At 46.7% G+C, this 21,843-nt stretch overlaps 5 protein-coding genes across 5 annotated transcripts; 1 reads left to right on the top strand and 4 right to left on the bottom strand.

Moving 5' to 3' along the window:
• Nucleotides 1-1,236: 1,236 nt before the first annotated feature.
• GLAREA_03212 (Histidine-containing phosphotransfer, HPT) lies at nt 1,237-1,868 on the bottom strand (the record flags this gene model as incomplete). The annotated part of the gene is made up of 3 exons (XM_008088296.1): nt 1,237-1,504; nt 1,596-1,762; nt 1,836-1,868. The coding sequence occupies 3 exons, from the start codon at nt 1,866-1,868 to the stop codon at nt 1,237-1,239; spliced, it is 468 nt and encodes a 155-aa protein (XP_008086487.1).
• A 3,216-nt stretch (nt 1,869-5,084) lies between these two features.
• Nucleotides 5,085-6,467, bottom strand: GLAREA_03213 (uncharacterized protein; the record flags this gene model as incomplete). Its single annotated transcript, XM_008088297.1, has 1 exon — nt 5,085-6,467. The coding sequence occupies one exon, from the start codon at nt 6,465-6,467 to the stop codon at nt 5,085-5,087; it is 1,383 nt and encodes a 460-aa protein (XP_008086488.1).
• A 707-nt stretch (nt 6,468-7,174) lies between these two features.
• On the bottom strand, nt 7,175-7,942 carry GLAREA_03214 (uncharacterized protein; the record flags this gene model as incomplete). The annotated part of the gene is made up of 1 exon (XM_008088298.1): nt 7,175-7,942. One exon carries the CDS (start codon nt 7,940-7,942, stop codon nt 7,175-7,177), a length of 768 nt encoding a protein of 255 aa, XP_008086489.1.
• A 496-nt stretch (nt 7,943-8,438) lies between these two features.
• Nucleotides 8,439-13,271, top strand: GLAREA_03215 (P-loop containing nucleoside triphosphate hydrolase; the record flags this gene model as incomplete). The annotated part of the gene is made up of 3 exons (XM_008088299.1): nt 8,439-8,693; nt 8,989-9,241; nt 9,286-13,271. 3 exons carry the CDS (start codon nt 8,439-8,441, stop codon nt 13,269-13,271), a joined length of 4,494 nt encoding a protein of 1,497 aa, XP_008086490.1.
• Nucleotides 13,272-16,057: 2,786 nt separating this feature from the next.
• Nucleotides 16,058-18,500, bottom strand: GLAREA_03216 (Protein kinase-like (PK-like); the record flags this gene model as incomplete). The annotated part of the gene is made up of 2 exons (XM_008088300.1): nt 16,058-18,268; nt 18,324-18,500. The coding sequence occupies 2 exons, from the start codon at nt 18,498-18,500 to the stop codon at nt 16,058-16,060; spliced, it is 2,388 nt and encodes a 795-aa protein (XP_008086491.1).
• Nucleotides 18,501-21,843: the final 3,343 nt, after the last annotated feature.

The following is a 21,843-nucleotide window of genomic DNA, read 5'->3' on the forward strand; positions in this document are numbered from 1 at the left end:
AAATCAGTAGGTATAGTAGGATGTGCTTTGTTGATTTTTGGCGCAAGGGAAAGGGGGAGGATTATGTTGTAGTAGATATATACGTCCGACAAACGCAATTTAAGAATAAATAGAAAATCCTGCGAAATAATAAATTAGCCGTTACCTTGTATAGATCATTCCCTCTCTCTACGAAATTTAGATTTTCGTATTTGTTCCTATATAATATACTACCAGACCCCCCCTCCCCCCCAAAAAACCGACTTCTTCTACTTATCTAAGCCTATATAATTTACAACCTATACCCTCACTTTCACACAACCGAACCGCATTCAACCACTTCATCCTCCCACCACAACCTAGACTCAGCCCTTTTATTTCTCTATACAAAACTACGTATCTCTATATCTTTAATCCACTCCCTTAGGACTAGCCCTTTACACTGAAGGGAACCCCGTATATTTTGGCTAGTCCCGCGCCTAGAAGTCCGTACTAGCGTCCGCGTTTTGAATTAGGTGATACGATACTAGAATTAAGCGTTGAGACGCTATGGCTATAAAGGTAAGCTTCGTGGGAGTAAGAAAGGAATCGTTAAATCCATAGGTAGAATCCAAGATTTCATGCTCTAGTGTCAATAGACTTGACATTCATCAGGTATACGGTACTACGCAAAACTGAAACTTCCTGATTGTTAGTTCGAGGGTTTGAATATATGCAGTGCTTATACTTTCACTTCTGCAATGTAGGTTGTTGCTTAAGTCTTCAAGGAAATCTTGTCGTTATTTCACGTTTGCGGTTGGAATGGAAGGGGTGTGTGTTTTATAGGTCAAATTCATGAGTTTCTTCTTTTCTGCTTTCGTCGTCGTGGGATATGCTTGGATAGTCCTTTCCATCCTTTCATATCACCTCATAAACCACTTCCCTCACCTTGTTTATCCCCTCCCCTTATCCCCTTCCCCATCCCATACCCCCTTCCTTCACCCACCCACATCCCCTACCCAGCAAAATAGCACCGCACACCCCCATCATAAAGCGAGCGCGAAGAAAAAAATCCATCCTAAAAGCATGCTGCTAGTCGTCGAAAATAAAGTGTGTCGTTGTGCGACAGAAAGCGAGGCGTGAGAGAGTATGCCATGCCGATAAAAGAAGTGATGTCCAGACGCCAGAGCTATGTATAAGCCACAGTCGATCGGTCCAGTTCAGGTTTGCTGTATAATTTCTCCCTCCACCCTTCTCCACCCCTCCCCCTCACCTCACCTACCCACTCCCCTGCGGCGGCGCAAAAAACTTCTTCAACACCTTCTCGACCTCCTCATACTCCTCCTTCACCGTCTCCAACGTCTCCTTGATGCGCTTCAGACACAACTCATCATCTTCCACGTCCGTGGTCCCCTCCTCGTCTTTTCCCTGCCCGTAATGCTGGATCTTCTCGCATGAGTCTTTTACTTTTGTGAGACCGAGGGTTGCGGAGGAGCCTTTGAGGAAGTGGCCGAGGGAGGAGAGGTCTTTGAGATCTTTTGCTTTTCTGGGATAATCTTAGCTTAAAATGGGAGCAGGGAGATGGTGGGTGGAGGGGCATGGAGGGGTGAAAAACGGGATAGGATAGCGGTACATACAGCGCATCATCCATCTTCTTAAACGTCTGCTCCGCCTGCTCAAAAAACCCAAACACGATACTCTTACTAAAGTCCCTCTCATCATCATCATCCATCTCGAGAATCTGCTCAAACGTCAACGAATCAATGCCATCTCCTAGATCGAGCACGAACGATCCTTCTTCGCTCTATGCACGCGTTAGCTCCCCTCCTTTAAACAACTAAATCTAGACGTAGAATTTGGAGATATTGAAAGCATACCCGCTCCTCTTCATGTTCTTCGCCGCCCGGCATATTTGCGCTCTGATCTCAGCGTTGATGTGTTGTTTTGATGGGGAGCGCGGCGCGTGGTGGGGTGGGGTGTAGGAAAGGTAGGAGGATGACGAGGGTGATGGTTATATATTAATCTCGTACTTGTATGTGGTGAATGGTATCTAGGTGTTCGAAAGCGTGCGTGAATGAGGTTCGTGGTCTAGGGATTTGTTTGTTTGAGTTGCGTGATGGATAAAGATCCCACCAAAAGGGCTACGTGACGGGGACGAGCCGAGAGTCGGTCGGGCGAGTCGGGTGATTCGGGTCAAGTGCCTTTGAACCTTTTTTTTTTGTGCTGAAGACCGGGCTGAGGGTGGTATTTCGCTGAGTGTGATTTAGTCGCACAAACTGATGGGTAATTTTCTTTTCCTTCTCGACGACCTATACGTCTGTTGCTTTGTCGAGTCTCAAGTGAGTGTTAAGTGTTAAGGTGAAAGTTGGGGGTGGGAAAGGGTTTATGTTGGGTCACGACGTGAGGTTGAGTATGGGATCTCCTCGCGTGGGCAAAGAGGGGAGGGGAGGGGAGGGGAAGGGAAGGGATCAGTCAGCGGTGATATAGGGCTTGTGAGGAGGGATATTAATAGAGTAATGGGCTGGTTATCCTGGTTATGTCGGATGTAATTCAAAGGCACTGGGTCTAGACCGGAGAGATTGAAGCGTGGCCGACGGGGCTGCTGGGTCAAACGAGGAGGAGATGGAGGGGCAGGTGATATCCTTGGGATGTGTATTGACAGGTGGTATAAACTTTTGTTATTCATTCTATCTTATTAAATCCAGCTAACCTAATCACCTCCTCACTCAAACATCTATTCCATCTCATACCTAATTAGTCCCTCCTACCAAACCATCCCCTTTACACACCTCTCACACATCACACCATAGGATAAAAGTACGGCTGAACCCCTAATGCAGCCCTCTCCCTCCCACACACACACAAAACCAAAGCCGTAAATTCACCGCCGTATTCCTCACCATTCACGCTTCCAACTGCCACTTGCCAATGACGCATTCGTTACGTCATCCCACATATCAGAATCTGTTTGTCTGTCAACCACTCATTTACGCCACCAGGGTCTGAGCGTAGAATCGCCCTCCAAAACAATTTCATCCTCGTTTTGATAGAGTTTGTATAAATACCGCGCGAGGGAATGAGGGTTGGGTTTGTGGTGTTTTATTTTGGATTCACTTGTTGTTGGAGAGGATGAGCGAAAGGTGAAGGAGATATGTCGAAGTGTCATCCGGCTCATGCGCCATCTCAAAGATCGGCATAACAAGCCACCAAGATCTAGACCTCTGGTGTGGCATACTTGTACAAAATCACAATATCGACTCACCTTCCGCGGCCAGATCGACGATCTAGCAACGGGCGAACTGCTCGAGCTGGAGCGTTTCGAGTGCCGGAGATGTGATCATTTCGGGTTTGGGTGCAGGAGGGTCGGTGGGTGTGTGATTGGACGCTGTGGTGTGGAAGTCGGTGGAAGAGGATACGGGAAAGGCGCGGAGAGAGTTGGATTTCGAAGCGACGGATGAATAGTTGCGAGTTTACGGAGGCAGGAGGAGGGTCTGATATCACGGGAAAAGAAGTGCTGCTGTGTGGTACACGGAATACGAGTGACGAGTCCCTCTCTTGGAATCGAACGGTCTAGACTGTTGCGGATGAATAGGCGAAGGGGAAGGCTGGGAGCGAACAAGTGTGGTATCGAAAAGGGACGGGCTATTATTCGAAAAGTAAGTATCAGTAACAACGTTTGTATGAGCATACCAGCCGCTCGGAATCTAAATCACTTCTTCCATTCTCACGTCGACAGTTCATATCAACCTCCACATATCATAACTCATAACCGCTCACAGTATTGCAGAGATTAGATTCCATCCTAGAGGAGTGCTCAAGCTGGATCCCGATGGCCCATAACACCGCTGTAGCATAGTCTTTCGATCATGAAGCGGCCTTTCCTATAAGTGTCAGAGAGTCCTGAAACACCAACAAACTCTGCGCCAATTCCATGAGCACCTTTGACACAACGGTGGGTATCGCTCAACCAAATCTACTCAAACAGAATTGGCACAGATGCCAGAACTGCATGCCACTACCCGCGTTAGAAATGAGGCTGATTTCCTCTCCTCGCTTGCTCAATACATCTCAAGCCAGTTTCATAAATCGCTAATATGCCTGTCACTTCTACTCAGCGCTTAAATGGAGCGGCCGGTCTTGAGACCTATGTAAGACACACCGACAGCGGCTTTTGGTATCATCAAGCTCTCAGAACAGTGCTATAAATTGAACTGGTATAAACGATACCCACTAAATTAGCGCAACCCTTCATGTACCTTAAGCATTAAATACTTGGACAGAATTCCCAAAACAGCCCTCTCAACGAAATTAAAACTCACATGTAGAACAATACCCCCAAACCAACCCCTCTCTCCCTCACATGTCTATTACTCTTTGTCTTTTCCCAAAAGAAAAGTACATCTCCGACTCCTACAAACAAGCAATCTTCCTCCCGTCAAACGCGTATTCTTGTCACGAAAAACAGCTCACGAACTCCTCCCGGGGTGTGGTTTCTATGAGATAAGACAAACTATTCATCTCACGGCCGGATGGAACACAGTCACGAATCTTGGGGACAAGATGAATCTTGCGGATAAAAATATAGGCCTTGGGAGATGGCGTTAGTTTTATCTCGAGGTGGGAGGGGACGAGGTAATGGTGCTTGTTGAAGGAAAAGAGGGTTGGTTGAGATTTTTTTTTCGGATGGAGATGTTTCGGGCTTGGGTTTTGCTTGGGGTTGGAGATGGGGGAAGTGTGGAGGAGACCTTGAGATGTGTAGATGTTGAAATACAGGGGTTTGAGGAAGTTGTATATGTCATGTTATGGATTACGTGGTTTAGTGTTTACGCAAGGAATCGATCTACGTGCGATAGGGTCATCTAGCTGTTGTGAAATTACCCGTAGGAGATCGTCATAGTAAATAGGTTTGGATGATCTATCGGAGCGTAATTTTCCCGGATAATAAAACATAACGCTTGAAATTCATGAAAATAGCTAACCAGAGCCACACGGTATTAAAACGCCAAACTCCCCGGTTGAAGGCGACAAATATCGATACCTACGCTTCACTATCCCAAACTTCCCAGAATCCAAGAAAAAAAAAAAGAAATATCGTACAAGAAAACCCCCTCCTCCCCGTCTACAAGCTAAGGCAACTTCCCATTCAAAATCTCCTGTCGACCAACTGGGTTCTCCTGTACCATCTCCCATTTCTCCACCTTCCCATCACCATCCACATCCTCATTTCTCATCTCGTCCATCTTCCTCTGTTCGTCTTCTGTCGGTGGTGTGGCGTCGGTGTTTGTGAAGACGTGATCCATTTTGTTGTCGATTTGTCGTTTGGCTTGGGGTACGTAGGTTAGATAGTTTGTGGCATCTTCGTCTGGGATGTCACGCTTGGCGGAGGGGTCGGATTCGGATTCGGTGGTAGGTTCGTCGGTTGGTTCTGGGGTGAGCTCGCCCCATTCGATGTCTTCATCCGCGGCTGGATCGGTGGAGTCGGTTGGGTCTTCTGAGGGGTCGGCTTCTGATGATGGGTCTGTGGTGTCGGATGTGGTGTCGCTGGTATCTGATGATGTGGAATCCGATAACGTTTCATCTGACGATGTGGAATCTGAGGTAGAATCGGTGGAATCTGAAGTCGAATCCGATGTTGAATCCGAAGATGTAGAATCCGATAATGTTTCATCTGATGTCGAGTCGGTAGGATCTGACATCTCATCTGGTGAAGTTGAATCAGATGACGGAGAATCCGAAGCTACGTCTGATACTGCTGCTCCATCTCCCGCTCCACTCTCTATCGTCTCCATTTCAGGATCTTCTCCCCCAGTTCCCGTCGAATCTCCTGATCCGGAAGAGTCCGATTTACTTTCCGACGTTGGTTCTGCGCTTCGCGTAGACGTAGATGTAGGTTTGGGTTTCGCTCCTCCCGTATATTTGTATTTAGGGACTCTCTTCTCTTTCAACTTCGGTGTTTCCGGCTCCGGAGTAGACGTCGCCTTCGAAAGAGCGGCATTTGCAATTGGTAACACACCTTCCAGTCCCGGTATAACTGGCATATTTGGTAGTACTTGAGGTTTTTGACCTAGGTCGTATTCATTTGTGGCATCGGGTTGCGGCGTTGGAGTTGCTTCCGACGAGTAAGTTGCGAAATCCGGGGCTTGCTCGTTGGAGCGAAGACATGCATCCCTTGCCTCCTGCGTCTTTCCTATACATTGAATTTGTCGTCGATCTAGGCCGCGGTACTCCACATCACCCGAAGATATCGCAGTCATAGTGCCCGTATCTTCCTCGACTCCTTCATCACCATATGAAGAAGGAATAGTCGTTGGTAAAGCAGTTGCTGTAGGACGAAGTGTGTAAGTGGTCTCCAATTTCGATCCAGCGGCTTTGGAGGGCGATCCGATTGGGACACAATTAGAATCTTTACCTTCGCAATCGGAGGAGAGATAAGGTGCGATGACAATAGGATTGGCTAAGGTAGTACTTAAGCCCGTGAGGGCTATTGTGAAGAGGATAGGTAGTTGCATGACTGGTTTTCGGAAATTTAGTGCAAGAATAAATGGACTGGTATTCCCCTTGGTTGTTCTGATTGCTGATGGGTTAAAGTAGTGAAGTGTGGATATGATGACTCCATGGTGTCGGGCTTTGGAGTACTTATATTACCTTTCAACAATTCGAAGGACCAAAATTTCGTAGGAGTTACTGTAATGTTCCTCAACTCCCGATATAAATCTTGTTGGTTTGACGGTCACGTTTTCGTGGGTGCGTTTCGCGTAATAGGACGACGATGTTGGTTGGAAATCCTTTTCGTTGGTCTGGCTCCCAAGACCGTTGGTATTTTCCAACCAACTCGGTAGATTTCGTAAACCATCTTATTTAGTACCAGAATTAATAAAAAGTGGCTCCTTCCGTGGATTTCCCTTCCTCTTCGCAATATAAACTGGCTGTGGATCATGCGTCTTATTCCGGCCAGTTGAAGCAACAGGTTCCGCCTTAACAGGTGATAATTCTCAAACTGTTGTAACAACAGCCTTTGCGCCTATGTTCATGCCAGTGACAGCTTTTATCGTCAAAAAGGAATACCAACCACTCCTGACATCATTTGTGAAATGTGGCTAGAGGCTGCGACCAACATGTAGCAATATGGTATTGATGTGCTCACTAGCAACAACACCAACCACACACACTACGTTTGACAACATCTCCATCATACAACTGCCCCAAATTGTTGGTATCAAGGCATCACAACACTCTCTTCCACCACATACTCCTCCCCCAACTCTTCATCATCAACTTTCTGAGCACCCATCCTACAAATAGCCACCTTCTCGACCTTAACATCCTTCATCCACACAAAATCCTCATAATCTTGTAATATCTCCTCTGCATTAATCGTTAAACGTGCTTTACGCTTTCCGTGACCAGCTTTTCCTTTTGTTTTATCTCGGACACCAGGAACATAGATGGTGTTCAAGATAGTAGCGTGCAGCAGTAACGGCCGAGTATCTTCGACCATGAGTTTTGCGTCGATAAATACTTGTTTGAGAGATTGACAGAAGGTCGTGAGTTGTGGGGAGGGAATTGGTGGTGCAAATAGGACGGATGTTGAGGACGGGTCGTGCATGCTTTCTATGCCTTGGAGAGTAATTGTCAAGCCTGGTGTCTGTTTCTGGGGCTCTAAATCTTTCGATTCATCGTCTTGGTGTTGTGTTGCGCCAGATTTTAGTAAAATTCCTTTCAAATCCAGTCGCTGGAGAATTTCCAATGCACTTTGTATCAACTCCGGTGTCACGAGACTCATAACACCAAGTGTAAGATGTAAAGAACCAAGAGGTCTTATGGCTTTCTCTGGAATACCGTCTGGATTTTCGGACGTTCTTGTAGTTGTCACTTTCTCTCTAAAGGCTGTCAATGATGATCGAAGTTGTGGCCTTGAGGTTGGTGTGATGAGAGGTATCATGAGGAAATGCGTGAGCCGCGCTGAGGGGGGTTTTGGAGGCATGCTCTTGGTTGAGGGGATTATTGGGATTCCAAATATCAGCAATCTCGAGAGACTCTCTAAATCATCTTCGTCTTCGGTGAGGCAATAGATGATGTGTATTGATGAAGCTGTAGAGTTGTCGTTGCGATGTCTGAAGAGATGGTCCAAGCTCCTCCGTTGTGAATTCGAAGTAGGTTCGAAGCGGGCCGACCCATAAGCTTTTGGTAGACTATCCTAACTCACCTCGGTGAATACAAATTAAACTACATCTTATAACTACTTGCTTATATCTCCCTTTTAAGGAAATCGGAATCGGAGAAGAAATCTAAGGAATATTTTGCTGGTTCCGACAGGGATTCCGGCAACATGCTTCGGCTCGGACCACTCATCGATCGGCTGGCTTGTTGTCCCGACAGCTGCCTTTCCGCGTCAAACGAAAATAACTAGCACGACAGCGACACTTTTACACACACTTTAAGAAATCTAGCTTTATTAGCTAGTCATATTATGAGCAATGATGGATGTCGATGAGCCTCCAACCTCGCCCGAGTCGTTCTCAGAAGAGGACTACGAAAAAGCGCCAAACGTTGACGAGGCTTCCATAAACGAGGCTCCCATAGCAAACGAGGTTGTTGAAGACCTCACCGCTGAGGAATGTATACCTTCGCCTGGCTCTATAGAAGCTCTGCAAGATGGCATAACGGTCATCAAAGCTAGGCCTTACCAAAAAGAAATGCTTGAGGAGAGCTTGAAGAAGAATATCATCGTTGCTGTGAGTTATGAGAAAGATGGAGGCTAGTCGGTTGTGGGTTTTGAGGATCTTTGCTAATTGGATTTCAAAGATGGATACTGGGAGTGGAAAGACCCATGTGTGAGTTAAACAACTCTAATTTTCTGCATTTTACATACCGAGTTGTCTCGATGTATTCTCGACTGCGTAGTAGTCAAGCTAATGTGATTCTGCAATTACAGCGCAATTATGAGAATGCTTCATGAAATCGAAATACTGCCCTCACACAAGGTCTGAAACCAAAGCTTCATATAGATGCATGTATTAACATTTTCAGATTATATGGTTTCTTGCCCCAACAGTCTCCTTAGGCGAGCAGCAATTCCACTCCATCAAATCTCAAATTGGCTCTGTCGAATCTATATTTCTCAGCAGCGCCGACAACGTCGATCGATGGACAGTCAAAAGTTTATGGGATGCTGTGCTAGAAAATGTCAAGATTGTTGTATCAACATATCAAGTTTTACTTGACGCATTGACTCATGGTTTTGTCGAAATGGAGGTACTGGGAATGATTGTTTTTGATGAAGGTAAGTCTACTTGTTTTCACTACAGACCAAGCTAATGTCACAAGTCCACAACTGTGTAAAGAAGCATCCTGGATCTAAAATAATGCGAAGCTTTTACCATCCAAGAAACGCTGCAGGACTAGATGTCCCTCATATTCTTGGACTTACAGCCAGCCCAGTAATGAGATCGGATCCTGATTCAGTAAATGAAATCGAACAGACTATGCATGCTATTTGCCGGACGCCAAAACAGCATCGTGCGGATCTTCTCCTTCAAGTCAAGCTACCGGTCTTGTCCGAAGTGACTTTTCGGACTCTTACATTCGCAGAAGAGTTTGCTAGCAATATACCCCTGATCAAACGTCTTGGAAGAGTCTACGCAAACCTCAGAATTGGTGATGATCCCTATGTTCAACGCTTACGACGAGATAATTCAGAAAGAAGCCAGCGAGCGCTAGACAAAGTTTATCAAAACCACAAGACTTGGTGTTCTGGTGAACTCAAAACTTTTCACACTACAGCACTAAAGATGTGGAGAGAGCTTGGAGTCTGGGCTGCAGAATTTTACATCATGGAAGTTCTAGCCAAATACGACAAGATTGCTTATGGTTCAGATGAATCTTTCGAAACTTCCTGGGATATAGCACCGGCAGAAAAAGCGTACTTGGCTAAAGCCCTCAACCAAGTTGACAAGACTCATACATCGAATCCTTTGCTAAGAACAGAATTCGACATTTCAGACAAGGTCGCTCAGCTTATTAAAGTCATGCTTGAACAGGATACATCGAAATTTCGCGGAATCATATTTGTACAAGAGAGAGCAGTTGTATCAGTCCTTGCTCAATTATTGTCGATTCATCCCCAAACTCGCAACATTTTCAAGATAGGTATCATGGTAGGTACTTCTACTAATGATTATCGCGGTCGAGAAATGGCCGATTTTGTCAATTTGGACTCCCAGAATGATGCTTTGATAGATTTTCGATCTGGAAAGTTGAATCTTCTAGTTGCCACTTCAGTTCTCGAGGAGGGTATAGATGTTCCGGCTTGTAACACTGTATTTTGTTTCCAGAAACCCGCAAACTTAAAGTCGTTCATTCAACGTCGAGGGCGTGCCCGACAGCGAGATTCGAAACTGATCATTTTCCATGAATTCGACGATACTAAGAAAACCGAATGGCGACAGTTGGAAGAAAACATGAGAAGGATGTACGAGGATGATCTCCGAGTACTTCAACAGCTGTCAATAACGGAAGAGGAAGAGTATCATGATGGCAGGTTCTTCCAAGTCGAAAGCACAGGAGCTCTTTTAAATCTTGACAATGCGGTATCGCATCTATATCATTTCTGCGCTACATTGCCATCAAAAGCATACGTTGATCTTAGACCAGACTTCATCTGTACTGAAGGGGACGCGAAACGAATACGAGCAAGAGTCATTCTACCTCTCTCTGTCAACGAATCTGTTCGCTTCGCTTCAAGTAAGGATTCTTGGACGAGTGAAAAGAATGCTATTAAAGATGCTGCTTTTGAAGCATATCTTGCGCTATATCGAGCAGGATTGGTCAACGAGAACTTACTGCCTTTGCTCCGACATGGCGTTGATGTTACGGAGCTAACTTCCACGAAGATTGAGACGCGAGCGTCTCTGATGGAGGTGAACGAGCAGATCAATCCTTGGTACAGATCCTTCCAGAGCGGCGACAATGCTCAAAAGCATAAAATCGGAATAACGCTCTCTGGGGCGGACTTGGACGACGTGAGTATAATTGGAACTCTTCCAGTATCCATTCCAGCACTTCAGCCTTTTACCTTGTATGTGGACAGCAAAACACAAGTTACAGTAAGCACTACAGCTTCAACATACATACCCAAAAATGAGCCACTGCAATCGATGTCATTACAGGAAACATGGAGTCTGCTGAATTCAGCTTTCGGCCAGCGATACACTATTCGACAGGAAGAGTTTGCGATGATGTTTTCAATACCGGAATCAAGTCTATCCAGTTCAGCAGAGAAGATCAGAGCTCAGGATTACAATTTTCCATCTCATGCTTTTGCATGTCCATTGATTTACGATATTTCGGAGCCTTTGATTCGATATGTATACAGAGATTTACTACGCTCCAAACCGTCCTTTGATGACATCCAACATCCACATCCAGACTACGAATCGGCACCCGACGGGCCTTACCTATCCTTACGGCGTCTACCGAAACGTGCTGACTTTCTCAACAAAGTCAATTGGGATGGCAAACCTCCTAGTAAAAAGAAGTATACATACGTCCTACCAATCTGGAGCTGCGTCGCCGATGGCATACCGTTCCGATACGTCCAGTTCGCTCTATTCATTCCATCAATAATCTATCAAGTATCCACTACCCTCCTCGCCCAAGATCTCTCATCAACCATCCTCGCCCCACTTCAACTCAAAGACCTTTCTCAATTAATCACTGCCATAACCTCTTCCCAGGCCAGTAGCACAAATAACTACCAGCGTCTTGAATTCTACGGCGACTCTATCCTAAAGCTTTGCACCTCAATCCAACTACTAGCTGAATACCCCCTCTGGCACGAAGGCTACCTATCCTCAAAGAAAGACCGTCTCGTAGCAAACTCCCGTCTCTCCCGCGCCTGTACAGAACTCGGACTCGACAAATACATAATCACCAAGCGATTCACAGGCGCAAAATGGCGTCCTCTCTACGCATCCACCTTCCTCATCCCAGAACCCCAGAAAAAACGAACACTATCTTCCAAAGTCCTAGCAGACGTAATCGAATCCCTAATCGGCCTCTCAGCAACCCAATCCGGCATCCCTCACGCCCTTCAAACCCTCCAACTCTTCCTCCCCGAACTCCCATGGCTCCCCTTCGCAACCCGCCAAACGACCCTCTACAACCTCGTCCCCTCCCTCCCCCTCCCACCAACCCTCCTCCTCTTACAAACAATCCTATGCCACACCTTCGCCAAACCAGCACTCCTGCTCGAAGCACTAACCCACGCCTCCTTCGCACCTCTCCCAGGCACCCCCTCGCAATCCCTCGAACGCCTCGAATTCTTAGGTGATTCCATCCTCGATCATTTAGTCGTGGAGGAAATGTACAGCCATAAACCGGAGCTAAATCACTTTCAAATGCACATCCTGAGAACCGCATGCGTGAATGCGGATTTCCTCGCTTTCGCATGTCTGGAGTTCGCTACGACTACCACTACCACTGCTATCGATCCTAGGACTAACCAGCCTGTCATGAAAACCACGAGGACGCCATTGTGTAAATACATACGCCACGCGTCGCCAAGTCTAGCGGCCAATATGAGCGCGACGATGGCCCGACACGCGGTGTTAAGGGAGGGCATTAAGAGGGCGTTGGAAGAGGGGACGCATTTTCCGTGGGCGAAGCTGGCGAGGTTGGAGGTGGGGAAGTGGTGTAGCGATGTTGTTGAATCTGTGTTGGGGGCGCTGTGGGTTGATTGTGGGGATATGGGGGTTTGTAAACGGTTTTTGGAGGATATGGGGGTTTTGGGGTTTGTGAGACGGTGTTTGAGGGGTGTGAAGGAGAAAGAGACCGGGGAAATGGATGGGGATGAGCGGGAGGGACAGGGAAGGAAGGATTTTGATCTTGGACTTGGTTTGGGTGTTCATTGTTGGCATCCGAAAGAGGAATTAGGTGTTCTTGTTGGGAATGGGAAGGTTAGGTATACGGTTTTTGATACTAGTCAAACTCCTACTACCACCTCTCCTCCCAATACCTCTACCTCCACCAACCCTACCACCACCAACCCTACCTCAACACAACCCCCTCCTCCTCCCACCACCCTCCCCAACCACCACCACGAAGAAATCCAAGACACAATCAAAGGCCCCTACGCCTGCACCATCTCCATAAACGACACCCCCCTCATCACCTGCTCAAACGGCGTGAGCAAGATGGAGATTATGACTAGGACTGCGGAGATGGGCGTTAGACTCTTACTCGCTAAGACGAAAGAAGAGTCGGAACGGGATCGTAGCTCGGAGGCTGGTAATGATGTTGTTATGAGTGGATGAAGCTTTGTTAGAATTTCTGTTTCAAAATGTCTGACGGGATTGGCTGGGTGAGAATTGATTGGCTGAAGTAGGTTATATCAAGAAGTGCGTATACAAAAAAGTTTGGTTTTGCGTTTGATGGTCGAATTGGGAGATGAAGGTGCGAGATTAGATGGCAAGAAGGGGATTGTGGGATTTAGTAAAGTGGGTTATAATAAAGTGCGTATATGGAAAAGTTTGGTTTTTGCTTACGATGGTTTTAAAGTAGATAGATAACGAATTTGAAATAAAGATTTATACTAATCTAAAAACAGTAAAATGGAGTTAGAATGTTAGCTTATTAAATATATATTAAATTATTAAATAACGTTTTATTTATATACCTCGAAAGGAAAGATTAAACACTTTCTCTATATTGTAACTACACCCTCCCTATACCTTCTCTATATAACCTACTAACTACCCCCCCTAACACCCTACTTCTCGATAAATTTAACCCCTACCTTCTTTTAAAACTAGATAACCTATTTAGAATACAAGTACTACTAGGACTTATATCTTCTAGTTATATTTATAGTAACCCCTTAAAATATAGAGGTTATAGATTTAAGTAGAAAAAAGTAAATAAGTTAGGTTAGCTGTAAAATTAGTTATTATATTAGGGTGTATAGAGGACAATTATCCTTGTTCTCTCTTAACCTCTAAACTAAACCCTAGTAGCCAAAAAATCACACACTAAAACAATCTTAACTTTAAATACTCCATCTACCCATCTCCCTTACTCCCCCTCCCCTCCATCCATCCTCCTCCCTATGCCTAATCTACCACCCGTCTAAACATCACCCGTACCTATACCCCGTTTCAAACCCCGTATCTAACATCAATGCCCAGCTCGTAATGAATCCGCAGTTCGTAAAAGAAAAACCTACCCCCACACAGGTACTTCGCATTTATAACGGTACACGAATGTTATGTCAGTCGAGAGGGGCTGCTTGGTTTATCTCTACTGAAAAACCCCTTATTCCTTTCTAACTCCATCCATTCTTATTCCCAGCCCTCCTCTCACCCCCTCCGCAATCCCATCCCCTCCCATTATTCACACCTAAAGCTAAACCTCTGTCCAACCAAAACCCTGCCCTCTATTAAAACGATTCATTTCACCTCCTCTAAACCAAAAAAGCTAGTCATCAAATAAACCACTTCTCCTTTCGATTCCTCTAGATATCTACTTTAGTCTTCTCCTCGTAAAGAGCCTTTCCTCTTCCTATTACCCACCTACCCCTACATTCCTCTTCTCTCCCTTTTCCCATCGCCAACTAATTCAAAGGCCAATCCCCAACCCCCAAAATTCACAAACCCACAAACCTTCCACCCCGTCTAGACTCTTCACAACACCATCCCCCCATTCTTATATGATCAGCTACAACCCGGGCCATTCTCGCATCTTCACACCCATCATCAAAAAACATAAACCCACTCCACTCCCATTCAAGAACTCGCGCTACCCCCTTCACATGTACAGGAAAACGATCACATACAAATTTCGAGACCGTTTAACATTGTGGTCCATTTAAACATGGTAGATTTAATTCCTTCTATACATCTATTGATTCTATTCTCACACCACCAACAACCCTCGCCTCTCCCATCAACCCCCACCCCTCTCATTATCACTATCAACTCCCCCTCTCCACGCACAAAAAATCACCATACCATACATACGAATTCCCGCTATAATTCAAAACATTGTAGTCCCATTTAAACATGGTAGAATTTAAGCTTATTCTATACATCTATCTATCCCCCTACCACCCACACCCTCCCCTCTTTCCATCCTCCCCTCTTCATCCCCCCCCTACCACCCACATCCTCCCCTCCGCTATCATACTCTCAAGGACTTCCTATAGTACAAGCAAGAAACCAGCCGGGACTAGCCAGTAGTACCATCCCACACAAATTACAAGTCTTAATCGCATTCTCAATATCAAATCAAGTGGGTATGAAACTCAACTCTGCACAACTCTGCACAAACACAAACCCCCCCCAAAAAGGTATCAAAACCACACTCCAAAAAAAGCATCAAAACATCGCACCTCAAAACTTTACAAGAACAAACAACACGTCCACAGTTCCAGTCAAGTAATCTTCAAAAAAAGTCTCAGTTTAAAATTCCCTTTCCATTCGCATTCCGATCCATTCCCCATTCTAATTGTCCATCTCATCTCATTCACACACCTCTCCTCCCTTTCCCTCCTCAATACACACCCCACCCCACTCCACCCTTCCGGGCATATACCCCCCAAATTCTAACTAACTACAAAACAAGCAAGGAAAAGTGTGTCTTCAGTATGTTCTTGTAATACAAACGTCGCTCCCATGCTTCCCCGCCCCATCCCGACGATTAAACAAGGACCGCTCTGCAAAGGAAAAAAAATCCCTCTCAGCCAGCCAGCTCAGCCCTTTCAAAAAAAAAAGAAAATTGTGTATATATAGAGAGGTACTTTGCAGTGTGTGTATGACAAATGAAAATAATCGGGCACAAAATCAGTTGCACTCGCATTGTGCGCGCGCGCGCGAAAAAAAAACACAGGGCCAGCGCAAAATAAATCTCCTAGCCCTGTTTGGTATCCCCTCCCTTAATAATTTCCCTAAACACCATGCAATGTAGATGCTGCAAAAACTTAAAAAACTTGAACTTTTCCTCCATGTTATGTGTGTGTGCGTGCTTGCCGTTGTTGAAATTTTTTCTTTCTGATGTACATACTAACAAAAATATACCCTTTCCTATTTCAGGGAATTTTTGTGTTTTAAAATCGATTTTGAGCCGCAAAGATGCTTGCTGCTGCAGATGCTGCCCACTCATTTTCTTCGCTGTCATATGGTGGTGTTGAAGATTGTTTTGGTTGACCTCGAACTTTTGATGGCGTGACTTGGGAAACGCCATGACCGAATAGAACAGCACTACCACTCGCCGATGGTGATGGTGTTGGGTATGGGTTGTTTAGACCAAGATTGCTATTGGATTGTCGAAGTGATTGACGGGAATCAGCTTGCATAGAATTCCGGTCCAACCGTTTCATAGCCTTATGCGTACTCGTTAACGCTTCGTCCAATAACTCGTCCTCCTCATCTGGTGTTTCATATTGTCGATGGGCAGCCGCCGGGACCTGTGACCTTCTCGTTCTGCTAGAAACTGGTCCACCAGCTGCACGAAGATTATCTACCGATCTTGGTTGTTGATGCGGTAGAGAATGATGCCGCTTGAGAACACTGTTTGGAGTTACCATATGTGTTGGTGGAACAGGTGCGTGCTGCGGGGAGTCGAGGTTTTGTTGAACATTTCGAAGAGCTTTATCCAAAGCCTCATAAGTATCAACTTTTTGAACCGGACTAGGTGCTTGTCCGTTGCTGTCAATGGCCATCGATGATCGGTTACTCGCCCATGGTCCGCATCCAGCTTGAGCCTCAATATCCATAGACTTTGGTGACATTGGTGTTTGAGATTGACGACCCGAGAACCTCCGCGCACGTTTCCGTAGATGTGAGAAGAAACTCTCTTTCTGTCCATTTGGTGGTGATGCAAGTCCTGTCTGGCCATTCAAGGCGGCTTCGGCCTGTTGTCGATGGAGATCGGCATAATGGTTTCCATTCGATGCAACAGACAATTGTCGTCCAATCTTCTTTGCAACCTTATCGTCCATGTTCTTTTGACCTCCATTATAAGCATCACTGTATGAAGGTGTTCGACTACTTGCTTGTGCTGTAACGGCATCAGAAAGTGGCGAGATCGGTTTAATCGTGGGGAGAATTGGCATCGGAGCCGCGTTTGATGATCCATTATTCCATGTGGCCCTCTTACTAGCGGCCGGTCTTGTCTTGACAACAGGAATATCCGTGGTGGAATGTGCAGGCGGCGATGGTCGAGGAGCGACATTTTCTTTTCCAACAGTTGGTGCAGGACTGGTTGTATCGGTCCGGCCGATCAAAGATTTTCTGAACCATGACTGTTTCGACGACAACGGTGGAATGATGTCTGTAGAATCCTTGGATCCGCGATAACTCAAGTCAGACTTTTGACGACCCAACATGCGTGATGCGGATGATTTTGGTCGCAGCGGATCGACTGCATCGTTGAAGAATTCGTGTGCAAGGGCCTGGGTTGATGTTGGGCGGGATTTTGGATCCCACATCAAACACCATGTGACGAAATTACTGAGCGATGCTGGCCATTGTGGGCTTTGAAGTATCGTATCCATCGCGTGAGGGGCCATCTTTGGGAAAGAGAATCCAAGTTTACCGGCCAACCGAGTCCCTTCTCTCCAGTCTCCACCACCTACTCTTGCACCGGATTTGCTGTACCAGTTTCCTGGGCTACCCATGATTTCGCACACTCTCCAAACCTGATCAACTTCATTCCCACCAGGGAACAACGGTTTCAATGTGGCAATCTCAACGGCCATTGCTCCGATCGCCCAGATATCGACAGGTGCCGAATACTCTCCGGCGCGTAACAAAACCTCAGGAGCACGGTACCACCTGGTAGAAACATAAGTAGTGTATGGCAATTTGGAATGGGTTTCTCTGGCGAGTCCAAAATCGGCAATCTTTACGGTGTAGTTCGGTGGTGTTGATGGAGGAGTAACCATGTTGGAGTATCGTCGGAAAGAGTTTGAAGAATCCTGCGCCGATGTCGACACGAGAATGTTTTCGGGTTTAATGTCGCGATGAAAGAAATGGTGAGCATGAATATGCTCGAGCCCTTGCATGATCTGGAATAAGATACTCTTCACGCTCCCTACGTCCAGACACTTGTGATCCCGTGCTTTCATTAATTGATAGAGATTCCCATCCATGTATTCCATGGCAATGTGAAGTTTCTTGGTGAAAGGATCGAGGAAAATGTCGAGAGCTGGGACAAGATGCTGGTGGTGTGGCAGTGTCCTCAGAAAGACGACTTCTCGAAGTTCCATACATGGTGCCAGCGATTCAAAGTTCTTCTTCATCGTCTTGATGGCGATCTACACATATCAGATTAGCTTGGACACTTCACAGTCATCCATGATCATTGCTCACCACTGTGCCTCGTCGTGCGACGCTGGAACCCGCCGAGCGGACTCTTGCGAGAACCACGCTACCAAAACTACCATCTCCAATATCCTTTAGAACCTCAAACCGATCCTCGAGCGCTTGACCGTTCGTGGATGCAGCCGTCGATGACCCTCGATGGGTCAAATCGTATGCTACCGTCATGGTGAGAGTCCGCCGTGGCGATTGTGTTTAGATGTGTGATTGTATCGCGATATAATCGTCTCGTAACGCGAATGGTGGTCGATGATGCTGAACTATCAACGCGAACTGATCAGAATGCCAACCTCGCGACTTTTTCCAGCCAGAGCTGATGAGATAATTCCACGTACCAAAATCTAGCACCTCGAAAGCCCTTTAAAAAGAGCTTGAAACAGTCACCGGTGCATGCAGAGTGTCGACGTAAGACTGTTCAGGACGAGATATTATGGCTGTTCTGGTGGTTCTTGATTCGACGGTCTAGATCGGGTGTCGGAAGATATTAGGTGTATTACTGTAAGATGCTGAACGATTGAACTTTTGGATTGGCGTATCTGGTGTATTTGGTGAATCTGTCGAGCGATCGGAGGAAGGACAGAATGCAGAAATGGTAAAGAAGGAATGAAGAAGGAAGCTCGAAAGGGTCTTGACTCTTGAGGGTCCCAAGGGGAGAAGAGCCGTTACCAGAAAACGGGTCCCTGACCGGGTGGGCCCACAAATTGCAGGCGAAAGCTCGTGGCCGATCACAACAGGAGGCCTCCGCGAAGCTTCCTGGTTTAGCGTAGGGGAAAGCGTGATAGGGGCGGGCTGGTGATGCTGGTGCTGGCGTTGGTCTTGGGTTTTCCGGAGCTTGGAATTAGTGTGGACTGAGTACGGTTTGCGGTTTGCGGTGTGTTGAGGCGTGGGGGAGGAGGATACGTTGTGTGTTGTTTCCTTTTTGGTGGTTGGAGCTGCCGTAGGAGGAAGAGGAATTGGGGCTGCGGAACGGTGTTGGACGTGGAAATCCCCGGTGCAGCAGAGCAGTTCAGAGGAAACGCGCGGATCGCATAAACTCTCGACAGGCAGACCGCTGAGACGACACAATTATTCGAATAATATTAATCAACTCTGCTTGACGGGTTTAATGGACGGAAACGCAGACCGGTCGGCAGTGGATTGCAACGCAGGCTTGTCACTGGGTGACACGGCGAAAAGGGAGAGCGAGGGAATCTTTTTTTCCAACCAAATCTCGGGGGGCATGAAGCTGCGAGGGTGCCCGGGGATGGTTGCGATTAATGGCCAATTTCGCTAAGATCCATCGACGTTCAGGCTTCAGGCTCAGAAAGCGCTTGGATCGGGCTCGTTGGGTGTTCTGGTCCTGGTTCGTCCTGACTCGTCCCTCCAGGTGTGTCAGCGTGGACCAAGCAATGGGATGAGTCGGTCTCCGTATGTCTGGATTGAATCGTGAAAATGGTCGTGCGGATGCGATGTGAAGCGCTGAATCGTGAGATGAGAGTGTATTGTGCGCGCGACGAGAGAGTATTATTTTCTTCGTGTTTGTCCGGTCAACGAGCAGCCAGTTTTTAATTGCTCGACGTGGCACCTGTTGACGAAATCTCCCAGGCGAAAAGGACAGGGTGATGGGAACGAGGGAACTTTTGACACGCGGATGATCCAGGCTTTGGCGGGGCGACAGGTATTGGTACAGGAGAGCGGTGGACAAAAGGTAGAGGGGTAAGTGGAAAGGAAGAACCGGAATGGATGGGATGAGGAAGGTCAATGGTCGTTGGATTAATGACTGTGTGTCGAAGGATCGTGGTGACGGGGTTGAAGGAGATGAGAAGAGTGTACAAAGTAGGGTGGTCGCAAGTGGTGGTATCAAGTCGCAACTAGTCGATGTTGGTCGCAGGGAGAGACTCTGAAAGTATTATTTTTACATCGAGCGAGGTGAAACACCAGAGACATCAAGAAGCATCACGAAAGGGAGCAAGAGAATTTCCACTCGGCGAGGGAAACTGCCTTCGACCATACTTCCCCAGTACTGGCTTCCTCCTCAACCTGACGTTACTTCGCACCAGCGCGTCGCGTCAGGAAAAGGCATCACATTTTGGCTGAGCGCTGACCATACTTCACCACCTCAACTCGCGACTGGATTCGTTTGTGATATGGCCTCCTACACGCCCTTCCATTCGTCCAAAATCCCGTTACCATGCGTGCATTGCTGCGCTACAATACACTCTGTATGGCTCCCACAGGCACATTATATCTGGTTGGTTCGTCGTCGCGGTTGGCCCCAAGATGACTGTGCCATCGCGCGACCTATTCAGAGACTGGCTGTGAAAAAGGGGATGACTGAGGACTTCGCATCAAGCAGGCCACTTCGCAAGCAGGAGGGGAAACATCGCTGCCCGCACATCTTTGCCTTCTCCAGGTCATGGTAGGCACCGTGTTATCAATACTATCGATTATCCTGCGAATCATCAAGTGATAAGCATAGCACGGTTGTAATAATCTTATCAGCTGAATTAATGGCTAGCAAACCAACTGTGTGTTTCGTCAATGCTCATGCCAAATGAAATCGTATACTCATGCCTCCAGGAAACAGTTGATGCAAACAAATTCGAGTGGATGGTTGGTAATCTTAGCACGCCGGCATATCACGAATCATTCGAACCATCAGATGAAGTCGTTGATACCAGCTCGACTAGACGTTTCGCCATGTCAATGCAACCACAAATATGTCTGAGAATACCGCAAACACGGACGTCGACTTGGACGATCTGCGTATGGTGAACTTGTCCGTGACCCCCTCACGATCTCGCGCCGCATTGCATGATTGTAGAAAATTTGAGTTTCGTAATTCAGGCCTGGTAATAAGTTTCTTTTATTCACATCCCACTATTATTTATCTAGTCTTGACTTCATCATCTATCCTGAGCTAAACATCACCTAAAAGAACACCTACATCATCCCTCCTCCCTCTAATTCCGACATCCCAAATCTACGGGCGCATCCGCCAACATGTCATCTCCAGCCCAGCCCCCTTTTTTGACATCCCCCATCTGCAGTCTCCACCCCGTACCTGAGCGAACCAAACACATGGCTCCATACGAGCTCGGGTACCTTTCTCACTAGCCCTTCCGTCTTCCGCTGCTGGGTCTACCCAACCAGATGCTGCTAAAAGAGGAAAAGAAGGTTTCAATTTCCAAGGTCGGGAGTCGGTGCCAATCATTATTGTGTTAATGAAGACTTATGAAGAATGATTGGATTTGAAAAAGTTGAGAAATGAAATGATGCGGACGTTTTCGTTCGCAGACTGCGATTGTTTGCGGCTGCAGCCCGGCAATTCAGAAAAAGTGGCGACTTACCATATTAAGCTGATTGCCATATGAAGCAGGGATTTGATTGCATGAAATAAACATCGGGCCCTGGTCCTGACGTCGATGACGATCAGATGAAGATGGAGTGTTTCAGGAATGCGGTGGGTTTTGGGGGGGTTCTAGAATGATTTTTTGGTGAAAAGGGGCATGAAGGGGGTGGATGGATTTTG

This window comes from Glarea lozoyensis (genome assembly GCF_000409485.1).
Source record: "Glarea lozoyensis ATCC 20868 chromosome Unknown GLAREA6, whole genome shotgun sequence".
Lineage (NCBI taxonomy): Eukaryota > Fungi > Ascomycota > Leotiomycetes > Helotiales > Helotiaceae > Glarea > Glarea lozoyensis.